This window comes from Miniopterus natalensis, chromosome 14 (genome assembly GCF_054644295.1).
Source record: "Miniopterus natalensis isolate mMinNat1 chromosome 14, mMinNat1.hap1, whole genome shotgun sequence".
Classification (NCBI taxonomy): domain Eukaryota; kingdom Metazoa; phylum Chordata; class Mammalia; order Chiroptera; family Miniopteridae; genus Miniopterus; species Miniopterus natalensis.
The window spans coordinates 37,469,911-37,496,857 of record NC_142094.1 but is presented as its reverse complement, the minus strand read 5'-3'; the positions used below and the strand labels follow the sequence as shown (position 1 = coordinate 37,496,857).

The 26,947-nt window shown below is 36.4% G+C and overlaps 1 protein-coding gene across 1 annotated transcript in view; it reads right to left on the bottom strand.

Moving 5' to 3' along the window:
- Window positions 1-410: 410 nt before the first annotated feature.
- MARCHF5 (membrane associated ring-CH-type finger 5) overlaps window positions 411-26,947 on the bottom strand; it is a 44,696-nt gene continuing 18,159 nt past the window's right edge. The window contains 7 exon segments of the mRNA XM_087824448.1: window positions 411-1,183; window positions 1,621-1,787; window positions 1,914-2,097; window positions 10,035-10,165; window positions 24,109-24,185; window positions 25,320-25,354; window positions 25,356-25,378. Of these exon segments, the coding sequence (XP_087680574.1) occupies window positions 1,067-1,183; window positions 1,621-1,787; window positions 1,914-2,097; window positions 10,035-10,165; window positions 24,109-24,185; window positions 25,320-25,354; window positions 25,356-25,378 (734 nt within the window). The 3' untranslated portion in view covers window positions 411-1,066.

The window sequence follows — 26,947 nt, the reverse complement described above, 5'->3', positions numbered from 1 at the left end:
ATCTATAAACATTAGTATTGGGTTTTTTAATAGTAAACTGTCTTAAGCCAAAAACAATGACCTCAATATTTACTCAAGACTTAAAGGAGGTGATCAGCATATACCTGAATAACTGACTCAATGAAAGAGAAGAGTAAAATAACTTTATTGATGTTTTTATTTTTGCAAATCGTTCTCTGTGCTCAAACTACTATAATCTGGCAGCTTTAATTTCTAGAAATACGGATTTAAAAACCTTATTCCAATGATGGAAGGACCTGACGGGTCTCGGTCTCGGTCTCGGTCTCGGTCTCGGTCTCTCTCTCTCTCTCTCTCTCTCTCTCACACACACACACACACACACACACACACACACACACATAATTAAGACTGCACAAGTCAAAATTACATTATGAACTGAGATGTCAACATTATATAAATAATATTTAATAGTGAAAAAGTGATCTGGAAGCCCTGTGAATTTTTACCCTACATGTTTTGGAGAACATCACATGGGTTAAGAAAAACAACAAAATCGCATTTGTTCAGATAATCATTTGAATGTTTACATACATTTTTGGTTTGCTATTTATTTATAACTAATTTAATTTACATTTTCTCATATTAACATTTACTCCTGTTTAACATGTAATCAAATTATGCCAGTGAGAAAAATCCTCATAGTACCTTCATTGAGTTGCTGATTCTAGGAAAACACTGAACATGAACATGTACAAAAGGCATTTGAATAAAACATGTGCATTTTTCAATATTTGCACAGGCTGATCCTTACATTTCTGTCTGAAGAAAATATGAACAAAGCCCAGGTTCACCATGCTAATATAACGGTTCAGATGACTGCCATAGAAGACGTACATACAGAATAATGAGGACAGATCACATCCTTAGGCTCCGCGATTACTGAGAGGATTTCCTCGGGCCCTAAGTGCTTTCTTTATTATATTTCTTAAAAATACGAGAGCATCAGCTTATCACAAGTCTCCACTACTGTGCATTAATGATGGAATCAAAACAACACAACAGACTCATAAGGATGAGGACTGCAGAACGTCTGGAAGTCACAGTTTTATGCTTCTTCTTGCTCTGGATAATTTAGAATTTTGCGGTGTGCCTGACGTAAATATTGCTGCTGTTTGAAGTAAACCTTGAATGCTCCTTTAATGGCAACAAAAGCAATTCCACCCTAAAATAAAAAGGAAAATTAGCTTTTTGTAATGTGGATTTAGAGAAACATAATAAGTTTTCTGAGGTAGCTACCATTACTATCTTCATTTTACAGGCACAGACGTCAAGAAATTTAAGTTTCTCAGCAAGGCAGTATCTGTGATAGGGTCTGAACCAGGCAGTCTGACCCTAGAGCAGAAGCTCTTCACTATAACCTTGCTGGGAAGAGGATGGGTGTGATAATTCATGCATATTCCAAGAGAGAAATCACCCACAGGCCAGAGCTACTGCAGTGGACCCTTCCCTTTTTGCTATTGGATGACAGTGAGGATCAAATGGAGGAGCCACAGAATATTGATACAGTCCCATTGGTTTTTTGCATTTTTTTGAAACAAATATACAATTCATTCTCTTTTGTACAGTCACTTGAAAAAAATAATATTAAAGCCATCTTACCAAGATTGTCCTTTGTAAATTAGAGTTGACACTACTAAACATCAGTTTACCAACTATAGTCGCAATAGTAGGAAAGACAAGGGCTCCACATAAAATTCGGGTGGCAGAGACGTGATCTGCCAAAGGATTAGCCTCAGCTGGAATTCGAGGAACAGGACAACCAATCCCTATAGGGGAAAAAATGCAGGGTATTAGTGCTAATAAAGTAGCACTGCTAAAGTATCTCTTTATGCAAGGATTCTTCCACAGGATTAATTTGGCATGCTTGTTACAACCACAATTCAGGGCCTTACCTGGAAATATACTGTTCAAAATTTGTAGTTTATTTGAGTATTTGCGCCATAGTCTAAGCACATAATCCTCCCAGCGAATCATCTTGCCTAATATCAGCATGACAGGAATAGTAGGAAGTCCAATTAAAAGGAATAAAGGATCAGCTCTCTCCATAACATCCAGACCTTCTTTATGGCCTACAACCTGTGGAACAGACAGCATTTGCTAGAATCATTTCCTTATCTAATGAAGGGATGTGGCATGCTCGAGCTCAATTCATTTTAGAGGAAATGCTAAATATCTAAAGAATACAGAAATAAAAAGTATAAAAAATAAGCTGGAAAGCCATCAGTCCTGATTTATTTATAAGTGCCTCTCAAAGGGGAGGAGGGGACCTCCCAAGTGATACCATATTACATTAGAACATAAGCTTTAAAAACGGTGACCCACATTGATTACATTTGAATAGGAGGAGACTTCTGGTTCTTGCTTCCATTCCTTCTAATTGATTTGGTTCGCCTGGGCTATTTTAGGTCTTATCTGTCTTCTAGCAGAGCATGTTTTCCTGTTATTCCTATAGGAGGTAAGCATAACCAGCCAAGGGGCAGGACCTGCCTTCAGGAGATGGCCTGAAAACTCACGTCCCTTTGGCTCTTTCTCTTCACTCAGTAGTGTCTGGGATAGTGAGATCACTCTGGTTGGATGAAGGTCTGCTTTCCACACCTAACTTCCTAAATGCAATTCCAAGGTCTATATTTGGGGGACTGCTCTAAGGAGTTTTGGCTACAGGTTCCAGTCATTTTTTCCAATCTAGGAACCCTCCAGTGTCCTGTCTCTGGTGTAATGAATCTAAAACAATCCCGCCCCTCTCATCTGGGTCTTAGGGCTATTTCTCAATTGGTTTAGATCCCAGAGGGCAAGAAGTACACGATTAATTCGTATTTGTGAATCTCTATATTTCCCCTCCCAGCAGAATCCTTTCCACTTAATCTCAGCCTTACACTTCTCTCAACACCACCACTTTGTTGGTGAGCTCCTTATTTTTAACTAGACGATTTCCCTGAAAATTCTTCTTCAAAGGTCTCAAATGATCTCCCTTTTAGCCAAAAGTTTCAATTGCTCACAAATTAAACATATTTCTCTGAGGGATTATTCTTGGCAGTTAAAAGGGGAGGAAACTAGTTCGGAAGCCCACCCAAGGTATCACACAATGAGGCAACAGCCTGGTAGCAGGACACTACTGTAAAGGACTCACTATGTAAGTTTTTCTGATCACACTTGAGAAATAAGCCAGGAAGAAAGGATTACAAAGGACACTGTCTACATTTTTTATAGGCAGGAGGGAAAAAGAAGGGCAGGCAAGCAGGGAAAGGAAAGAACGTAGAGAGGACTAGAAGTTGTCAGGGTTAATATATACTCAGAAAAGCAAGCTCACCCAGGTTTTTTTCACAAATGAGATGCCCTTTATGTCAGCTATTATAGCATTTTTTTTTAGGTGGACTACAAGATGTGAAATAAGGTCAAGCTGAGAATGATCAAGGCAAGTTGAAATTATAGAAAACACACTCGATCTAGGTAAAAGTATTTTATAAAAGTATGTGGAAAGAACCAAAATGGGTGCTTTTAAAATTTCAGTCAGGGATACAGCCCAGACTTGCACTGTTAACTTATCTAACCAAGATGTAATATTAAAGGGCAGGAGGAGAGCGTCTTCCAAATGGTCAAAAACCATGGCATCAGTACCTGATACTCTTCAGTGTCTCCAGGTAGAAACTTAACAACTTCACATCCTGCATGTGAAGGGTGATCATCTGGAGTTGCCCTAAAGTGAAATAGCCTGGCTCACAGTATTTCATAAACCCTAATCCCACACTGGCAGCAAAGTAGATTAGGCAAGAGACCGTCTTTACCTATAATGCTTTTCTGGACATCCCATTTTTTATATCTTTTATTATTTTCAATATAATGATCACTTTAAACTTATAACTAAATGTAATTTAAAATACTCTCAGAAAGTGTTGGCAAACAAATTTGAAATTTCCTTTACTGGGTTATGTATTGTTTAGAATTTAGAGTTCAAAAATACAAAGCAGAGTGAATATTCAGGTATGTTTATTCCTTGTGGGTAGCAGTTAAAATCTTACAGCCAGGTGTCTAAGAATGAGGAAACAAAAAAGGAAATAGGGCAAACAGTGAGCAAAGGCCCGCCATCCCACTTGTTACATACAGCTAAAGAGAAGAGAGATGCTTTGTGCTCAAGCTAAGGCTCACCATGCATGAACACTTGCATCCGTTCATTTAACTGAACTCTGATTATGTGCCAGACACAGGCCTCAGTGCTAGGGGTTAAATAGTGAGCTAAATGATGTCTTCTGGAGGTGAGAGACAACCAAGTCAAACAAGTGGGCAAGTATAAATGCTGTAAAGAAAACAGAATAGTGTAATGCCTGTAGAACACTACCTGCTACTGTCAGACCCAAGGGCAATAAATGAAAGGTGAATTAAGCAATGGGGCTCATTTAACTTGGTTAATACAAAACCAGCAAAGTTTGTGTAGATCATGTACACTCTGGTTTTATGCCGGAAGATCTAAAAACAGATTATTTTTTTGAAACAGACTCACAGATACAGTACTGACTGATGACTGCCAGAGGGGAGGGGGGAAGGAAGATTGGGTGAAAAGGGTGAAGGGATTAAGAGGTACAAATTTGATAGTTACAAAACAGTCATGGGGATGTAAAGTACAGCACAGGAAATATAGTCAATAATATTGTAATAACCATGAATGGTGCCGGGCGGGTACTGAAAATATTGGGGGTGTGGGGGGGTACTCTGTAAAGTATGACTGTCTAACCACTATGCTGTACACCTGAAACTAATAAAAATAACAACGTAAATTGAATTAAAAAATAAAATTAAAAAATAAAAAGATTATTATTATTTTTAAAAATCCTTACCAGAGGATATGTTTTTACTGATTTTAGAGGGAGAGGAAGGGGTGAGGGCAGGAGAGAGAGAAACAAACACCAATCAGTTACCTCCCATGCCTACCCCAACTGGGATCCAACCTGCAACCTAGGTATGTGCCCTGACCGTGGAATTGAACCTGAGACTCTTCAGTGCACAGGATGATGTTCCAACCAACTGAGCCACACTCGCCAGGGCAAAACCAGAATATTTTTAAGACTTCAATTTTGGGGTGAGATTCAGAATGATTTCTATAAGAGTTTATCCACATATAAAATAAAGGCCTATGGAATTGCAAGTTTAGAGAAAGGTTTGTTTATTTTTCTGCTTAAGAGCTAAAAGCTAGATCTTCATATCCAGCTAGGCCTACAGTTCACCAATGCCGAAAGCCTACAAATTTTAATTAAGGCCTGATCTTTTAAAGCACTGACTACTAGAACCCTACTTTTAAGTGGGAGGATGGAACAGTGATGAATTAATTGGTTTTCTTAGTTAGAATTTAGGATAATTAAGTGTAGTGTAATTAAGAATGGACAATACTTATGGGGGTTGTCTTGAGATGCATAAGGGGAAATAGGCTGGATATTAAGGTTCCACTGTTCCAGAATAAAATGTTCCTGCTGCCTCTGGGGCCAGGTTTCACCTAAGGAGCCCAAGATTAGGGACAGGAGTCTTAATGCTTCTTCCTTGCTGTGTGGTACTGGACATGTAAACTCTTTGAACTTTTAAATAACTGATAGTATCTATGCCACAAGATTGTAGCAAGGATTAAATGCATCAGTTCTTGAAAGGTCTTCAGCTCAGCACTGGAGAAAAAAGAGTGAACCATCGTGTTGTCTTTTCAATAAAAATGTAAGCAGAAGTTCCTCACAATTAACAGAGACTGAACCTAAGACTGGTTCATGAAAAAATAAATGGGAACAAATGAGAAGAGAATAGTCTGATTCCTTAACCTGATTTACTTCAGAGTAATAAGAGAACAAAAGGAAAGAACCAGTAAAGTGTTCCCTAACAAATATGCTCAAGCTCTGAATACTCTTAAATCCCGCATAGAACTACCTATGTCCACAGCTAATCTCTCTCACTTCTAAGCTACAAAAAATCTTTTCACGTGAGACAGCACATGTAAAGGTTATTTTTAAATGGTAACACCTAATATATATGTATTACCATAATTTTAGGTTTTTTCTTTACTGCCACCATTAACCATCATGTTCATTTTTATCTCCCTGCTTGTATCATTTCTTCCCTCTACCAATCCAAATTATTTCCTTCAAAGGTCAGCTCAAGACTTACCTTTTTCCTAACTTCAAATGATTTTTCACTTTTAATGAATTAAAATATTGCTTATGTAGTCTACACTCTCTTCACATTTATTTATACAGCCTTATAACCGTTCTCCAGTTATTCATTTATGTACACTCCGTCTTACTCTACATTCCTAGAGGCTGGGAATCAGGGCTTTCAATGTGTTTTATATTTTAGGCAGCTCTCAGCTCAGTGTTAACTTTTTGAATGAATCCTACCAATATGGTTCAAAATGCCAAGATACAACTGGTATCCCTTTCTAGAGGATATCATTTCTAACAGGCTCCTGTGTTGTTGAAGTGTCCCATTAATTATCAAAATTCTTTAAAAATTGAGTTAAAGTCTTTTCCTCAAAAAGAGCCATCCCATTTCTTATAGTCTAATTAGGTTTTAAGAGAAATCAGTCTGAGGGCCTAGTTTCCTCATCTGCAACAAATATACACCTGTAATGTATCTGTACATTAAGTAATGTATATAATCTGCTCTAAGTTTTCATGTCTTTGTGAGTCCTAGTGAATCGTCCTGAACTTCCTTGATCTAATGATGTACTGACACTCATTATTACAGTGAAACAAATTATTGCTTAGAAAATAATCAACCAGCCCGGCCGGGCGTGGCTCAGCAGTTGAGTGTCGACCTAGGATCCAGGCGATCGGGGTTCGATTCCCAGTCAGGGCACATGCCCGGATTGTGGGTTCAATCAATGACTCTCTCATCATTGATGTTTCTCTCTCTCTCTCTCCCTCTCCTGTCCTCTCTCTGAAACCAATAAAGATATATTTAAAAAAAAAAAGAAAAAAGAAAATAATCAACCGGCCCTAGACAGTGTGGGTCGGTGGTCGGTGGTTAGAGCACTGGCCCATGTACTGAAGGGTCACAGGTACGATTCCTGGTCAAGGGGACGTACCTATGTTGCAGGTTCTGGTTGGGGTGCATGGGGGAGGGCAACCAACTGATGTGCCTCTTTCACACTGATGTTTCTCTCTCTCTCTCTCCCCCCACTCCTCCCTTCCACTCTCTCTAAAAAAAATCAATGAAAAAAATTACCTCTGGTGAGGATTAACAAAAAATGAAACAAAACAAACAAATTAACCAAACAAACCTGTTACACTTGATAGAAATGATCATATTAAAAAAAAATAATAAAATCAGTATTTATGAAAGCTTTTTAAGTGTTAGTCTCTATGTATACGCTGTACAGGAATGCATAGATATAAGATAGTCTCTACTTTTTTTTTTTTAACAAGTTCTATTAAGCCTTTCCTTTTTTTTTTTTTAAAATATATCTTTATTGATTTCAGAGAGAGGAAAGGACAGGGAGAGAGAGAGATAGAAACATCAATGATGAGAGAGTGATTGATCAAGCCCGCAACCGGGCATGTGCCCTGACCGGGAATCGAACCCTGATTGCCTGGATCCCAGGTCAACGCTCAACCGCTGAGCCATGCCCGGCTGGGCGATAGTCTCTACTTTCAAGCAGATTACCTTCTAATAGGAAAAGTAAGGCCTGAATACAGGAACAGTTAAATAACTTAGGTAATCTATATAAGAAATATATACATTATATGTAGGTCAGCACAAAATTAGCTGACATTTGAGGAATAAAAATGCCATCAATGCAGAGGAAGAAGAAATTACAGAGGGCAGTTGTCTGGTAAGTTTCACGCAAGAAAAAGTGGCTGAACTGAGCCTGAAAGGAGGGTTTAGATTTGGATTAGTAGAGAGGGAACTGGAAGCACAGGTATTAGGCAGGGAGGTGACAAAAGCCAAAGGCCAGAGGTAAAAAAACTAAACAATATAAAGAGGGGTTGGAGGAGACAGTCCAACAGGCTCTCAAAGCAGAACTAAGTAAGATGGTGGAGGACCCTGCATAACAAAGCAGATTAAGGAAATGGGATCTTTTTCAAGTCAGTAGTTCACAACCTTTATCCACTACACTTACGACAAGTGATAGTTTACTATTTGTGATTCACTCTAGTGACTATATCCAGATTTTTGGGTGTCATCCACATTTTATGAAGAAGCTTTATATAAACTATCTCACCATAACTATCAACAGAGCAACCAGAAAGGCTGCTTACTATGCACCCTGGCATAAAGAGGTTATATGCAATTTGGAATGTTACATTTATAGTAAGTCCTCACTTTAATGGTGTCAACAGGTTCTATGATTCTAATTGAAATGATGAATAATGAAACTAATTTCACCATAGGCTAATTGATATAAACAAGAATTAAATTCCTACAGTATTTCACCAACGTAACAAAATGATGCTGAATGAAACATTACTTGAGAACCTGCTTTTTAACTCCCTTTTTCTTCCATGCACTAATTTATATTAAAGAAAAGCAAGTTATATCATTTATAAACCTAACTGTGTTTATTGAGTTACTTATGAAATGCTTAACCAATCTAGGTGCTGCTTTTGAGAAGAACTACTTAAGGCACAGGAGATGGTAAGCTTGAAGTAAGATGTTGGAGGCATTATTTAGGAAGATTCATTTGAAAGGATAGATAAACTGATAGAAGAGAATGGAGTTAGCAAAATCAATCAAGAGGCCCTGTTAGCCATCCAGGTTATGATGGGGAGTAACAAGAAATCATGAGGTAAAGACTGTGGAAAGGAATCCATAGATCCAAGACATATCAAAATGAAAAATGGTTGGACTTGGTTGGTGGACTGCATATAGGGCTATGTAGTAGAAAGTTACAGGTAATCCTAAGAATGTAGGCTGTAAATTGAGGAGGTGAAAAAACAAAAGTATAGGTAAATTATAATGAATAAATTTAGGTTTCAAATTGAGAAAAAGATAAGTTTGATTTCAATAATATTGAGTACGAAGTCACAAGAAGTCATTTAAGGAGCAGGGTCAAGCTGCTACTGTAGAACTGGATTTGAGGAAAGATTAGGGCAAAAGACATAGATCGGAACACAAAAAGCAGAGATGATAGCTGAAAATCTTTAAGGAAGAGGTATATAAAGAGAGAAGAGTCAAGGGCGGGGGACTGATTTTAAAATTAAGTCTCTAACCTTCATCAACAGTTACTGATTATATACTGGAAGTAACAAATTTTCTAACCAACAAGAGACTGGCTATAAACTGCTGCAAATTCTGTACATAGAATGTCAAGCAGATTTCTGTACACTTATATGAAAAGATCTCCAAAATTGACTGTGAAGAGAGGGATGCAGCTTCAATATGCTTCTTTAGGGTAAAAAAGTGTATGTGTGTGTGTGAGAGAACATATTTATTTTTTCTTGCATACGCACAAAGAAAGTTTGGAAGAATATATATGAAATTAATAATAGTGGCTACCCAGGGAGGTGAGGAGAACCTGGGCAAATAAAGGACAGGACTAAGGACACTTTTCACTGAATAACTCTTAAAATTTTTTTTCTTTGAATTAATTTTAGAGAGAGGAAGGGAGAGAGAGAGGAAGGGGGGAGGGAGAGAGGAGGAGAGAGAGAAAAACATCGATCAATTGTCTCCCGTACTCACCCCAACTGGGGATCGAACCTATAACCCAGGTATGCACCTTGAAAGGAAATCGAACCCGCCACCTGCTGGTGTGCAGGACGGTGGTCCAACCAACTGAGCCACACTGGCCAGGGCACTATATAGCTTTTTATATATTTTCTTATTTTTAGGTCATGAGAAAGTTATTACTTGTTAAAGCTCCTTGCCCTCAGCCCTCACATCGATGTTTCTCTCTCTCCCTTCTTCTCTCTAAAATGAAAAATAAACATATCCTTGGGTGAGGATTGAAAAAATATATATTAAAAATAAAAAACCCTCGTAATAAAATCTATTCAACAGATCTTCACATCAAAAGTAATATTATTGAATAAAGTAAAATAGTGAACCTGCATTACTGTCACTGCTCCGTAAGTCACAGCTGTCCAATAGATAGAGCCAACCATTATTCCCGCTGCAGCAAATGGACAGGCTTTTGAGATCAGTCTATCTGCCAGATCCAAGACGTACACAACTGGACCTGATACAAAGAAAACAAGCAACATTTCAACACAAGAGAGATTTTAAAAAATGACTGTTCAATATTTTTTATAGATCTTAAATATTTTAATGAGGTTGGTTGTTCTGATGCTTTAGAAATAACTGTTATGTGATGGAAACCTAGATTTGTATAGGGCTAGAATCTCTCAGTCATTTGCATGAATAGCTAAGTTTTACCTCCTAAATTAAAATAGTCTAAATTTTGTTCATTATCAGTAAATCTATGATTAAAGCCTCAAACACAGTTGCTTATAAAAGTAGTTTTCTCACTTCTCTTAATCACATTGGCTACTGTTTCAGCTTGCCCTTCCCAAACAACTTCTGGCCACTACTAGATTCTCTAGTACTTGGTGAGAATATCACTTCTTTGACTTCACTCATTACTTCCTTGGTACAGTGTGTGAAAGTAACCAAGGCTATTTTCTTATAGTTACACCAAGCCAATCTATCTTACTTTGATTTTCAATATGCTATAATTAGTTGAGTATTATTCTCTAATAGCTTCTTTTAATGATCATAACACCAGTTTTTATGGCATTCCAACAGCTGTGTGTGCCAATTATGCTTCTATTATTATGTGCTTAACTGTGAAATCTGGCTACTACCTCCCTCTGGAATTTATTTGGAATAGCTACATTTGGAAGTATTCTAATTAACTGCCATTTAGTCCAATAATATAATTTAGCTTCAGAATTTTCCAGAATAGTGCAAGGGTCTTAGGCCTAAATTAGAGCATGGCCTAAAGAACTGAATAGCTAAGTTTAATCAAAGGATCATGAAACCGTGGTTTAGTATTCACAATAGTTGTTGAATACCCTCTACAAAGAATCTATTACTTGAGACATTTTCTTAGAAATGTACAAGTGTTATTACCTACCCCTGGGGACTTACAATCTACAGGAGGATACTATACACAAAAACAATTTATTTTCATTGTACAAAGAAATTAACATGGTAATATGATAAAATAATTAAAACTATAACAACAAGCATTTATCTTCAGAGTCTCTGAATAATACTTCCCCTTGATCGCGGGAGCCAATAATATCACTACGTCACTGTATAAAGAGAGACCACATTGTGAAGTAGAAAGAGCATCTGGAGAGACACCAAAGGACCTATGATTTGAATTTAGCATATTTACTTACTATTGTCAAATTCTAACTTAGATAACATTTAAAACTATGACAAGGTATGTTTTGGGACCAAATAGATAAAGCAAGCCTAGTTCAGTGCATTCAGTGGACACTGACTCTACCTCCTCTATTAATAGTTATTATTTCTTGAGTGTGCACGATTCCAGGTGCTGTGCCACAGGCATTATATGTATCATTATTTAATCTCATAACGTAGGGTTTAATCCTTTAAATATGCAAATTTGCTGGGTTAAGTTTATAACTCCTCAGAAGGCACGATATAAGTCATTTTAGCCCTGGCTGGTGTGGCTCAGTTGGTTGAGCACCGTCCCATGCACCAAAAGGTTGCTGGTTTGATTCCCAGTCAGGGCACAAGCCCAGGTTGTGGGCTCAACTCCCGGTAGGGGGTATGAAGGAGGCAGCAGCTAGATGTTCCACTTTCACACTGATGTTTCTCTTTCTCTCTCCCTCTCCTTCCTCTCTCTCTAAAAATCAATAAAATATATATGCATTTTAAGTCATTTCAGTGAGTCACCAAAGATCCCTCAAATGCTGGTACCAAAAATTAAAGAGAACACTTCAACTTTCATATTCTCTGATAATTTTTAAATCAGAAAACTGAAGCCACATAAGAACTATAGACTCTACAGCACATGTACTCATCCACCAGATCCCATCCCCTCTCCAATGCAAAGCCACAACTCCAGCAATTCTCTCCTACTCTCTCACATCCTTTCCCCCTACTCGTGGCTGGATGATTTCCATACAAACATGCCATTATTTCTTCTACCTTAAAGAAACTCTTTACTTGATCCTTCTTCCCCCATTGCTCCATTTCTTTGCTCCTTTTACAACAAAATTCCTCAAAAGACGTGTGTTTTCACTCTTATTCAATTCTCTCTTGAACCCACTCCACCAAAACTACTCATCAAGGTCACTAACAACCTATGCATAGCTAAATCCAATCTTAGCTTTCTTATTTTGGCAACAGCTGACACAGATATTCCCTCCTTCTTCCTGCTATATGGTTCTTCATTCCATTTCCAGGGCCTCATCATCTCTTGGTTTTCTTTCCATCTCACTAGCCACTAACTTTTCAGTCTCCTTTGCTGGTTCCTCTTCTTCTTGATCTCAGAGAGTCCCACCATGCCAACTTACACCTCACTATACTTCCTATTTGATTACTCTGCTCTAGTTTTCTTTTTCCCAAAGCACTTACCACCTGACATACTCTAATGTACTTATTGTTTCCACATACTAGAATAGGGGTTGGAAACTATGGCCCATAGGCCAAATCCAGCTGGCCGCCTGTTTTTGTAAATAAAGTTGTATTGGAGCATGGATAGATATATAAAAGTTCACTGACTCCAGAACTAGAACAAAAGCTCCAAAAAGAAAATGTCTAGGTATTCCTTTTTCATTATTCTGTACAGAGCCCAAGTTACAAGACTATTTCCTACCCAGTGAGAACCAGAATTTATATGGAAAGCAGCATTTTACATGCTTCCAATGTAACTTCTTTCCTTCCTCTTTTTAACAGGGTACTTGGAACTATCTATTGGCAGAATAAAGCAATTTAATTCCTAAAAAAACTTATCAACCTTTGTACAAAAAACTTAATTCCTAGGAAGTAATCCATCACTATCACCTTTATCTATCACAAACACACACAATCTAGAGATGTTTGAATTATCTTTCCTTTAAAGATCTCAGAGGATTCTAACAAAATTAGCTCAATTTCCAATTTTCTTCCTGAATCATTGCGTGCAAACTCTTTCTGTATAAGCAAAAACAAATAAACAAAACCCTCACTCTTCATTTTCTACTCACCCTTTGGGTCATATGCAAAAGATACGCTGGATTAAAGGAAGACACTGGGTATGTTTTATGGTCCCTAATTCCAGTTTTTCTGACAAAATTGTTAAGGCTTTTGTCTTAAGCTTATTTTGTCTAAAGCTCTCAAGGCTCTTCCAGATAGAGTAATCCAAGATTAGTTCAATAATTAAAAGAGGTTAAATGTCTAGTGGTAAATATACCATTAGAATTATAAGCTGCCACCCATAGGAGGTATTTCTGAGAACTCAAGATTACCTAGGCAAGTTATTTAGTGAGTAAGAACAATCACTGAAGTCCTCTGGATGACAGTCACTAAACGAAACCCTTCCTGTCAGGAAGCTTATCATGTGCTGCTACCCCATGACTTGGGGGTTATAAAAGGAAAATACTAATAGCCACTAGGTTCTTATTGTCAGATTATAGCACAAAGAGTTATGGGAAGCGAAGAAATGCAAGACTCCAGCCCTTGAAAACATCAATTCTAATGGGGAGAAGTATGAAAAAATGCACTTTACAAGTTAAATATGTAAGGGCATAAAAAGGTTTCAATATTTTAAAACGGCATTATTGAATTTTTAATGCCTCAGTGGGCTTCACCACTTATGTTTTCAACAGTATTGTATTTACATATGGATGACAAAAGGAAATCTATTGTGAATTCTTTCATAAAATAAAAAAGCTTTTGGCCCTGGCTGGGTTGCTCAGTTGGTTGGAGCATTGTTCCATGCACCAACAGGTTGTGGGTGCGATCCCTGGTGGGGGAGCATACGGGAGGCAACCAATTGATGCTTCTCTGTCACATCAATGTTTCTCTTTCCCTTCCTTTCACTCTAAAATCAATAAAAAAAAAATCCTTGGGTGAGGATTAAAAAAAACCCAAAAACTTTTGTAAAAAAAATAACTACACCCTAATATTTTGGGTAAATTCAAATTTTGCTGCAGCTGTGATTTAAATTCAAGTCTAGCCCGGCCGGGCATGGCTCAGCGGTTAAGCATCGACCTGGGATCCAGGCGATTGGGGTTCGATTCCCGGTCAGGGCACTTGCCCGGGTTGTGGTCTTGGTCCCCCGTTGAGGGCGTGCAGGAGGCAGCCCATCAATGACTCTCTCATCATTGATGTTTCTATCTCTCTCTCTCCCTCTCCTTTCCTCTCTCTGAAATCAACAGATATATTTAAAATATATATATATTAAATTCAAGTCTATATGTATGAATGGTGTTCAAGGCATATCTCCAAAGATAAGTTAATGAATGAGGGGCAGGCAATACTTAGCATTCAACATCTACTGGCACTGCTTACAATAATACCTGGAATTCCTAAGACCTTTCTCAAGGATAGAAAGGTATTCTCAAAAATACCCTGACCGATTCTTGAAAAATAATTTCTGTGTTACTGAGTGCTATAGTTTCTAACACAAAACATAATTTAATGAGCATTTTTAGGTAATTCATAAGATAACTAAGATGACTGTAGCTCCCATGAACTGCAAGGTTTCTGTTAAGCGGCCAATACTTTATAAAAAGAGAATTAACAAGCAAATAGATTGCTTGCAGAAACTACTCAAGTTTCTAAGTTTGTTTTTTCTTTGCAGTGAACTATTTTGCCCTAGACCCAATTTAAACGGCAACTTGTTAAGTCAAAACATCAACTCCACTTTCAGATTCTGAACTACCCAGAACTGCAAGTTTTGGAGGTCACCAAGAGTCCAATAATATAGTTTTAAAGTTCTCTTCTTGCTCCAAGTCTTCTTTTTGTTGCACTGTTTCTGGAATGTCCTGTCTCTATTTTTATTGAGTCTGTATGAAAACCCAACTACCCAATGAAAACTAACCTAACCTGACAGAAGTTGACTTAATTGCTCTACCCACCCTGCTCATGTCCCAAGAGGCTTCCTTTATACACTATCCCACAAAATGCACTTACCCCTTTGCTTGTGCATAATGTTAGTGCTTTATGTTCTTGTTCAATGTTTGTTCAGTTGTCTCAATATCCTTTATGTCTGTCCATGTCAGCATCATCTTAGATTGAAAACTCCCAGGGGGCAGGGGTCATGTCTGTTTAACTCGTTTTGTACAGTGCCTAGGATAGAACCATGTACAGATAGGTGCTTAAAAAAATGCTTTTTGATGATGATTGGCATCACTCTCAGGGACTCTCTAGGCCACAGCTATCTCAGCACATGGTACTTGGCAGTACACCAAAGCACTTTGGCCTGTTTCATAGGGCACCAGAATATAATGGCACAGGAACTAGCTGTAGCACTCTGGCAAGTATCTGACTCAATCCATTGTTAAAAAAGAATTTTTTAAAAAAATTATTAATTATATGGTCCCAAGTCAACAAATGTAGATTTTATTGAGGACATGAAATAATATCACAACAATCAATTCAGGAGTTAAAAGTATGTGGGAATCCTCACGGGACAGTAAAGAGTTTTAACTCTCTTTCTAGTATTCAGCACTGTTTTCAAACACTAGACTTTGGAAGAGAGGTCTAAAGGCCTCAGGCAAGCTTATCTAAGTTTAATCTTTGATTGCTCTACTTGTAGGTTGAGAGTTTACCATTATTTATGTAAGGACAAACATCCTGCAAACTCAGGCTGTAAGTTACATTGCTTAATAAAAAGCTAGTCATTAAACTGTAAACAGAGAAGAAAGGATATGCTCTTGGATACTTTTTTAATCAAAGTAATAACTGACCAAAAAACTCCCTGAACAAAACAAAACCCAAACAACCTAGAATAAAAGATCCAGAGTCAAATGAGTACTATTCCTCCATACATAGCATATCACCAAGAAAAGTAACTAAAGATCATCATAGTAGTTCTTTATAATTACACAGTTTGTGCCAAGGGAAAACTTAAATTTATCCTAAGAATAGAATAACCCATAGCATATTTGTGGGTTATAAGGTAAACTATTAAGTACTTATTAAGCACCTATTGTACAGATAACATTTTACTGTGCATTAAAATAAAGGTAAATAAAATTTATCACACTAGCCTCTGCCTCCGAGGAGCCTACAATCTAGTTAGGGACAAAAAATACACACACATTAAACAACTGAAAAATTTTAAGGCAAAATTAATAAATGTATGATAGTATGATACAAACTATATAGATACATGTTAATGAAATTTTAAGTAAAGATTAAAGAGCCATTTTCTAAACGTCTTTATTGATTTCAGAGAGAGGGGAGAGCAAGAGAGAGAGAAACATCAATGATGAGAGGCTGCCTCCCACAAGCCCCCTTCTGAGGATTAAGCCCGCAACCCGGGCATGTGCCCTGGCTGCAAATCGAACCGTGATCTCCTGGACCCTAGGTCAATGCTCAGCTGCTGAGCCATACCAGCCAGGCTAAAGCTTTTTTAATTGCTGTATGTATTTACTAATTAACGGAAGTGAATCTTAACCTCGACTTCAAGTTGATAATCTGAAAAGGGAGAATGCTAAAAGACCTTTTAACTAGATAAAAGACTTTATTCAAAAGGTTTATATATATTTTTAAAGCTGATATACCAGTGAGGTGGGGTTTATTTGACAGAAATCTTGATCAGATTTTTTAAGAACATGGCACAATATGAAAAGGATATTTAGGGAAAACTAATCTTAAAGTCAGAATAATCTAGAATAGAATCCACAAGATTTTGTATCCAAAGAGAGTACAAAGAAAGAGATAGTAGTATCAATCTAGAGAAGCTTAATACAGGAGTGAAGTTAGGAAAGGATCAAGAAACATTAAAACTTATTAGGGAAAAGACAAGTTTTGTCTGCTTTTTGTAGAAGACCATACTTAAGATATCAAATTCTTTGATTTTCAAAATAAAAAGATGAGAAAGTTTAAGGTGTGATGAAACATCAAGTTCAATTATCATTAATTAATACATACAAAAGAGATGGCAGTATTATGAACATACTGCATATATACTAAAAAACTGTTAAGACATTTTCTTTAAACATACCTATATTTTTCAAATTTTCCATTACAAGAATATAATTACTTTTTTTAATAAGAAAAACTACTTTTTAGAGAATAACAAAGGGTTATAAAATCCAGGTAACCATAACCCCAAGGAAAGTCAACCTGGCATTACTGTTTCATTTTCTTTCCCCCCTTTTATGAACTTATAATAGGTTCCTTAGAAGGCAACATAATAAGGTGGGTAGGATTGTGCAGGGTCTGCTGTGTGAATCTGGACAAACTGCTATCTCTGGACCTCAATTTCTGCATCTGTTCAACGAAGATACCTACCTCAATTTTTGTGAAAATTAACATAAAGTATATGAAGCTCTTAATATAGTATTTAGTGTTATGCAGTAACAATCAACATCAGCCGTTCTTTCAAAAACGATTAAGTAAAACATGACAGAGATCTGGGATAGGAGGTATAATCTAACAGGTATGTTTGAGGGAAAATCTACAGTATAAGGCTCTGGTATAAAAACAAGACTTTCAGGAAATTCTCACATAAGAAATAAAAGATAGATCCATTTTGCTTAAAGTTCTGGGACAAGAAAGAGGAGGAAAATTCCTAGAGCCAGGAAATCTAGGACTAAAGAGGGAGAAGAAAGACACCAGACTTAAGAATTTAGACCTGTAATTAGCAACTGCTTTTTAAAATAGTCTGCAATTAATTATGTTTTGGACCTATAATTCAGCTATCTGTATTTACATATAGTGTGCACCCAGAAAGTCTCACACTATTGAAGAAACTTCTTAAAATCAATCTACTTTTAAATCTTAGTGAACAAGACTGGAAGTGATCCAGCAATAAACACAAGAATCCTTATTTTGTAAGTATCCTAGTCTGTCGTTTGCCTCACTAGAAGGTGTATAAATGAGGGCCAAAGAAGACCTAATGAGATATCTAACTACAAACTTCGATAACAGAAGGGTATTTAAAGATGGAATCACTATGGAATAGGATTTTGGTTTTTAAATTTATCTTGATCACCCCTAGATATAAAGCAAAGTAAAAATAAATACTTCTGATGGCTCAGTATAAACTGTAGAAAGCACTTGAATTTTTTTAAATCCTCATCCAACGGTATGCTTTTTTACTGACAGAACCTGTGACACTGACCATGGCAGCACTTGAATTCTTAAGGCTATACTCGTCTTTAAGCAGTTATATAAGCCAACAATATATTTTATGAGAGCAGTCAGAAAAGTAACAGGTTGAATTTCTTAAGTAATAAGAGGGCCATGTAGTTAGAGGAACACAATGCAGATTATTTTTAGATGATAGCTGATAGCTTAGAAAATATAAAAAATGTAAAAATCCCATAAAAATTTCATGAAGCCATGAAAGAAGTATTTTTTAAATTTGGGAAAAATATATTTAATACTTTATAATATCCTTTTCCAATCTACAACACTGTTACTTGCTTTATAACAGTTTAACAACCTCACTCATAAATTAAAACAATGGGCTATCTTTTCTTACCTAACAGATTGGCTAAAATTTTAGTTTGCCAAATTCTATTGGCAAAGTTGCGACAAACAGGCACACTCATCCATTGAAGCTGGATATACACAAGGTATAGTGCCTATAAAGGCGAATTTGGCAATATCCAGCAAAAGTATATGTACAATTCACCCTGACCCAGAAATCCCTTTTCAGTTCATCTTTACATAAATATTAGAAGCTAATAAATGCAGAAAGAATGAAAGAGTTACAATTTATTTCTTCTATACTACTTAATAAAATAATAGACCTAGAAGCAATGAAGGAAAATGATCAATTTCTGCTAAAAACCAGTAGGAGGAAACTGACAGGGAACTTTATTGGATGCACCAGGCTGGTGATACCTATATCCACTGGTCATTCTTATCATAAAAAAAAAAACTACACATTTTCCCCAACTTTACTGAGATACTGACATAAAACACATGTACGTTTAAGGTGTACAATATGATTCAATATACACATATACTGAGAAATGATTACCACAAGCTTAGTTCACACCTCAATCCTCCCACATTATTACCACTTTTTGTGGTAACACGTAAGATCTACTCTCTTAATTTTCATGTATATAATACAGTATTGTTAATTATAGTCACCATTAGATTCCCAGAACTTATTTTATTTTTTTATTATTTTTAAAATATATCTTTATTGATTTCAGAGAGAGGAAGGGAGAGGGGAAGAGAAATAGAAACATCAATGATGAGAGTCATTGATTAGCTGCCTCCTGCATGCCTCCTACTGAGGATCGAGATCTTCTGGATCCTAAGTCAATGCTCAACTGCTGAGCGACCCATGCCTGGCTGGGCCTTATCCATCTTTTAGATGGAAGTTTGTATCCTTTGACTAACATCTCCTAATATCACCCTCTCCCTGGCAATCGCCATACTATTTCTTTGAGTTTGGCTATTTTAGATTCTACATATAAGTGAGAACATACATTTGTCTTTCTCTGTGACTTAGCATAATGTTCTTAAGATCCACCCATGTTGCAAAAAGCAGGATTTCCTTATGTCTAAAAAAATATTTAATATTATAATAAATTTTCCACTGTGTGTGTGTTGTGTGTGTCACATTTCATTTACCCATTCATCCATCAATGGACACATAAGTTGTTTTCATGTCTTGGCTATTGTGAATGATGCTGTAGTGAATATGGGGGTGCAGGTATCTCTTCAAGACAGTCCCTCCCTCCGTCCCTCCCTCCCTCCCTCCCTCCGTCCGTCCCTCCCTCCCTCCCTCCCTCTCCCCCTCTCCCCCTCCCCCCCCCCCCCCCCCTCTCTCTCTCTCTCTCTCTCTCTCTCTTTCTTTCTTTCTTTCTTTCTTTCGGACATCTACCCAGAAGTGGGATTGCTGGATCATATAGTAGTTCTATTTTTAATTTTTTGAGGAATCTCCATACTGTTTTCCGTAGTGGTAATACCAATTTACATACCCACAAAAAACACTGCACAAGAGTTTCCTTTTCTCCACGGCCTTGCCAATGCTTGTCTCGTCTTTTTGATAACAGCCATTCTAACAGGTGTGAGGTCGTATCTCATTGTGGTTTTGATCTGCATTTTCCTGATGATTAGTATAAGCATCTTTTCATGCATTTGTTGGCCATTTGCATGTCTTCTTTGGAAAAAATGTCCATTCAAATCCTTTGTCCATTTTTAAAAAATATATACGGGAACTGAACCACAATCTCCTGGATCCTAGGTTGATGCTCAACTGCTGAGCCATGCCCAGCTGGGCTATTTTTTCATCGGATTTTTTTTTTTGCTATTGAGTTATAGAACTTGTTTAGATGGTTTGCAAGTATCTTTTCCTATTCCATAGGTTGCTTTTTCATTTTGCTGGTTGTTTCTTTTGCTGTACAGAAGCTTTTTAGTTTGATGTAGTCCCATTTGTTTATTTTTGCTTGTACTTTTGGTGTATATCCAAGCACTCATTACTAAGACCAGTGTCAAGGAGCTTTTCCCTATGGTTTTTCCTAGAAGTTTTATAGTTTCAGGTCTTAGACTGAAATCTCTAATCCATTCTGAGTTAATGTTTATGAATGGTTTAAGATAGGGGTCCAATTTCATTCATTTGTATGTGAATATCCAGTTTGCCTAACACCATTTATTGAAGAGACTATTCTTTCCTTACTGAGTATTCCTGGCTCCCTTGTCAAATATTAGCTGAACGCATATTCGTGGGTTTATTTCTGGGTTCTTGATACTGCTCCATTGGCCTATGTGTCTGTTTTTATGCCAGTACCATACTGTTTTGATTACCAGAGCTTTGTAGTATTGTTTTATAGTTTGAAATCAGAAAGTGTTGTGCCTCCAGCTTTGTTCTTTCTCAAGATTGGTTGGGCTAGTAGGGGTCTTTTGTGGTTCCATATAAATTTTAGGATTATTTTTACTATTTCTGTGAAAAATACCATTGGAATTTTGATAGGGGTTGCATTGAATCTATAGATGACTTTCGGTAGAGTGAACATTTTAATATTAATTTTTCTAATCCATGAATGGGATATCTTTCATTTGTGTCTTCTTCAATTTCTTGCATCAATGTCTCATAAATTTTAGTTTTATTCCTAGCATTTTACTATTTTTGATATTATAAATGAGCTTGTTTTATTTTTCAGTTTGTTGTTAGTGTACAGAAACACAAGTTATTTGTGTATGTTGATTTTTTTATCTTGCAACTTTACTAAATTAGTTTATTATCTCTGACTTTTTTTTTTAGTGTAGTCTAGGATTTTCTATATATGAGATCATATCATCTGCAAACAAAGACAATTTTACTTCTTTCTTTCCGATCTGGATGCCTTTCATATCCTTTTCTTGCCAAGTTGCTCTGGCTAGGACTTCCAGTACTATAGGAGTGGTAAAAATGGATGCCCTTGTCTTGTTGATCTTCATGGGGAAGCTTTTGACCATTCACTGCCAAGTATGATATTAGCCATGGGTTTGTCATATATGGCCATCATCATGTTGAAGTATTCCTTTCGTACCCAATTTGTTGCTTTTTCTGCATCTAATATGACGATCATATAATTGTCATCTTTTGTTCTATTAATGTGTATCCATTGATTTGCAGGTGTTAAACCATCCTTGCCTCTTGACCACGATGTATGATTCTTTTAATGTGTTGCTGAATTTGGTTTGCTAGTATTTTGTTGAGAATTTTCTATCTATATTCATCAAGGATATTGGCATGTAGTTTTCTTGTAGTGTCCTTTATCTGGCTTTCTGGTTATCAGGGTAATGCTGAACTTATAAGTTTGGCAGTATTCTTTCCTCTTCGATTTTTAAAAGAGTTTGAGAAAGATTGGCATTTATTCTTACCATCTGGTCCTGGACTTTTCATTGTTGGGAGGTTTATGATATTCTTATTTGCTATTGGTCTGTTCACATTTTTAATTTCTTCATGTAATGTAATAAGAAGTACACAGAACCATCTATGAAATATTCTTGCAAAAAACCCCCACCAATTCATAACCTCACCAATGAGATCTAACCAGCAGTTTATAAGATACGCTAGGGACAGAGATAGAGCAACATACTACCTAAGTATTCTTGCAGTGTGAGTAATAATAAAATCCAGAAAATGGGATATTCTATGATGACAAATGATCTTTCTCTCCAATCAAAAAATTATAAGGATAAAGGCTAAAATACTGTTTGTTTGTTTGTTTGATACTGTCTTGGGTCCATACAAAGCAGACCCTTAAAAGGGTTATATGAACCCTGAAAGGGTAAACTAGAAAAAAAACACACCAAATGACAATAAAGTGAGGCAAAAAAGAAAACTGTCTTATTGTCAAGAAGAAAAGAATGACCAGGATGATAGTTTCCTCTAATAATTAGTAACTATAGAGTAAACTAGCATGCTGACTTCATGGCAAAATCTGAGCTATGGGAGAAATCTCAAGCCCAGAGATTATAGCAATTATAGCCTAGTAGCAACCTTGCAAATCCTTTTTGGAGTCCCTTCACTTTAAGGATATCCACAGCCTACAAATACGAACACAATCCCCACACTCAAGGGAAATAAAGCACCATGAGATGAGCAAGAGGCAGAAGCAAAACAAGACATTTAGGCTACCAAAGACTTCAGATAATGAGGTTGCCAATCTGATCATACAAATTATGGAATGAAATACAAGATAATTTATAAATAAACAAGAAGCAAGAGAGTATAAAAAATGACCAGGCACATTTAAGAAACAATTAGAGCTTACAGAAAAACAAAAAGCAAAAGACAAGAAAAACTCCAAAACTGCACATTGACACTGATGAAGAGAATTTGCGAACTGGGTAACAGTTAAGAAGAAATTATAATGCTGTAGCACAGAGTGACCAAATGATGAAAAACATAAAAGTGAAGAGACATGAAAGATAAACTTAAAATATCTAACATAACTCTAATCAAAGTTACAGAAGATAAGAATGGAGAAAATGGGGGAAAAGCAATATCTGAAGAGATAAAAGCTAAGACTTTTCAAGAATATACACTTAAATAGGAAAATAAAGTATAAAAATTTAAAAAGTAGGACAAATAGAATGCACAAAATTTGACAGTAAAAACCCAACTATATCATTATCACAATGAATGTAAAAGTGAACTCAGAAGAACTGAAAATAAAAGGATGAGAAAAGCTGAACAGGGCAAATGCAACAATAACATTAAAACTGGTATACAAGGGGGGAAAAAGAGTAACTTTACAGTAGAGAAACTTGACACTACCTTAGCCAGATGATCAAGGTGACTATCACCAGTAATAAGTAATATGCCCTTGATGTGATATGAAAATGGTACTCTACCTCGGTGGTCTTGCTCTCCCCCAACTCCTGACCCCAAGAGATAATGGGAAAAACATCAGACAAATCCCAATTGAGGGACATTCTACAAAACATCTGACCTGTACTCCTTAAAAATGTCAAGGTCATCAAAAACAAGGAAAGTCTGAGAAACTGTTACAGCCAAGAGGAGCCTAAGGAAACATGACTAAATATATTCTGGAAAAGAATAAAGACATTAGGCAAAAATTTTTAAAAATATGAATAATGTATGAATTTTAGTTAATAATAATTATCAATATTTATTCATTAATTATAACAAATGTACCATACTAAAATAAGATGTTAATAAAAGAGGAAACTGGATATAGAATATATGGGAACACTCTGTACTAGCTTTATAATTTTTCTATAAGTCAAAAATTGTCGCAAGATAAAAAGCTGATCTTTCAAAAAGCTGGTGTAGCTATATTATTATATCTATTCTATATTACCATATATTATTACAAGTTTAACACAAAAAAGCATTATTATAGATGAAAGTCATTATTTAGTGATAAAAAACTGAACTCACCAGGATACTTTATTTCTAAAACTGAGGGATAAGTAAATGGGTGACAGTTTATTAGTCCTTATTCCTCATATGCAGTTATATATTCTATTTCAACCAATGAAATACTTCATAATAAAAGAAAAATAAAATACCTGAGCGAACATTCTGCTGAGCTTTGATCAATGCTAAGGCAGCAGATAGGCAATGGAAAAGCAGGCACTCCAATATACTGTTGGGAAGATTAAATAGGTATAATCTCTACAAAAGCCAACTTGACGATATCTATTAGTGTTATAAATGCATACACCCTTTGACCCAGCAATTCCACTCTAGTCATTTATCTTACAGATATATTTGCAAACCTGCATACAATTATTTTACAGAGTGGTTTATGACAGGACTGTTTATACTAGTAAAGGTTAGAAGCAGCCTAAATGTCTGTCAACAGGAAAGTGGTTATATAAATAACCATACATCTATGTAACTAAAGAAAAAAAAAAGCCCTCTTTTTATATAATATAAATGGTATTTACCATATAGTGCTAAGAAAAAAGCAAGTATAGAACAGGATGTCTAGTATACTAGTCTAGGATATATTAACATATAACCTAATTGTGCTCAATATTCTGTTTGCCTCTCCAGGTTTACTCCTCGTTTTTCTCCAACCTGCCTCAATCACTGGGAGGCTGAACAAACAAATAGCATCTTCAGGCAACCTTTCCCTCCTCTAGTTTCTGATTTCCTTGTACTTTCAGGCCTAGGAGTAGAAATGGTTTCCCCATAATTGCTGATCCCTGGTATTTCCCCCTCCCTTGTTTGTTCTTTTAACTCTATCCTAATGTTTGCAGATTGTGTGTATGTGTTGAGGGGGAAAGAGGGAGAAAGAGAGAGAGAAGAGAAACACCCCAGAATGAAACACCAGAGCTTTGTAACAAGAAAAGTATTTGGCACCATGGTTGGCAGGCATGGTAAAAAGAATTTTCATTGAATTTTGTATTTTTGAATTTTGGCCCATGTGAATATATTATCTGGAGGGAAAATACATAAAGTAAACTCAAACATTTAAAAGAGTCACAGGAAATATTGCCCATGAGATATTGCAGTTGCTGCATCTTTTCTTTCACATAATTTGTTATTCCTTTCTATTTCCACCAGGGCAAATATCAAGATAAAGAAAAAGGAGAATAGACCCATACGTGTTATTCATTAATACTATCTCAAATATATTCAAGTTAACACTTCCTACTTCCCTACTTTTATGGTACATAAAACTACTTCTTATCCATATGTGGCCTGGTAGCTGTTTCACTGAGTAACGGTAACAAGAAATTTAGCAATTTAAAACCCTGCCTCCTTCACTTACTTGCTAGAAGCCCATGGGCTTCCATTAAATAAATAAATTTGGTGACTCTGTTTTCTTATCTGTAAAATAAGAACAATATCTACTATGCTTTTGAGAGGCTTAAATAAAATAATACAGGCAAAGTGACCAGCATAGTTCCTGGCAAATATCAGTGGACTGTTAGCAAATAACAGCTATTAATACCACTGTTAATGTTGTCATTATTTTTTATTGGTTTTAGAGTGGAAGGGGGAGAGAGAGAGAGAGAAGCATTGATGTGAGAGAGAAACATCAATCGAATGTCTCCTGCATGAGCCCCAACTGAGGATGGAACCCGCAACCTGGATATGTGTCCTGACCAGAAATTGAACCAGGAACCCCTTGGTCCACAGGACAACGATCCAACCAACTATTATTTTTATTTGCTAAATTCTCTCAGATAAAGGTTTCTCCTAGGAATCATCCCTCATTATCCCTAGTAAATCTTTTTCCTTTCTAAGCTTTACACTCCACGTAACATTTTACAACCATTTTTTGAGGGTGATTTTTAGTTATTTTCAACTCTATACATAAGTTCAAATTGATGTTCTGTTGAGAACAGTAAAATAAATAAGAACAAAACTGTAATAAAAATTTGACTTGAAAGTAACCTATGAATTTACTACTAACTTATTAAGGCATGAGAGAGGGAAGGGAGTGCCTATACTTTAAAGTCGACTTTATAGTTAAAATGGACTTTAAGACAAAAATTGTTAGTAGAAACAAAGGACATTTTATAATGGTAAAATGGACAATCAATCAAGAAGATAGAACAATTAGGAACACATATGCACCTAACAACAGAGCCCAAAGTAAACGAAGTAAAAATAGAAAGACCTGGAGAAATAGATAATTAACAATAGTGGAAGACCTCACTATCACTCTTTCAATGAAGGACTGGTAAAAAAGCCACACAGAAATAGAGGACTTGAAAATACTATAAACCAACTAGCTATTTAGCTAAGATCTGGAAACAGCCAAAATGCCCATCAGTAGATGAGTGGATAAAAAAGCTGTGGTACATTTACACCATGGAATACTATACAGCTGTAAGAAAGGATTTCTTATCCTTTGGGACAGCATGGATGGAACTGGAGAGTATTATGCTAAGCGAAATAAGCCAGTCAGAGAAAGACAAGTATCACATGATCTCACTGGAATATAATGCACAAAATAAACTGATGAACAAAACAGATCCAGAGAAACAGAAGCATGGAACAGACTGAGGAATCTGAGGAAAGGCAGTGGTGGGAGAGTGGGTGGGGAGAGATTAATCAAAGAACTTATATACATAAATGTATAACCCATGGACACAGACAATAGTATGGGGAAGGCCTGGCGGTGGGGCTGATGTGGGGTTGAGGGGATCAATGTGAGAAAAAAAGGGGACATCTGTAATACTTTCAACAATAAAAAGAAAGTACTATGAACCAACTAGATATTTATAAAACACTCCAAACAACAACAGCAGAATACACTTTCTTCTCAAGAGCACATGGAACATTCACCAAGATAAATCATGTTGGACCATAAAACAAGCCGTAATACACATAAAAGGACAGAAGCCAAGTATGTTCTTTGATCACAATGGAATGAAATTAGAAATCCAT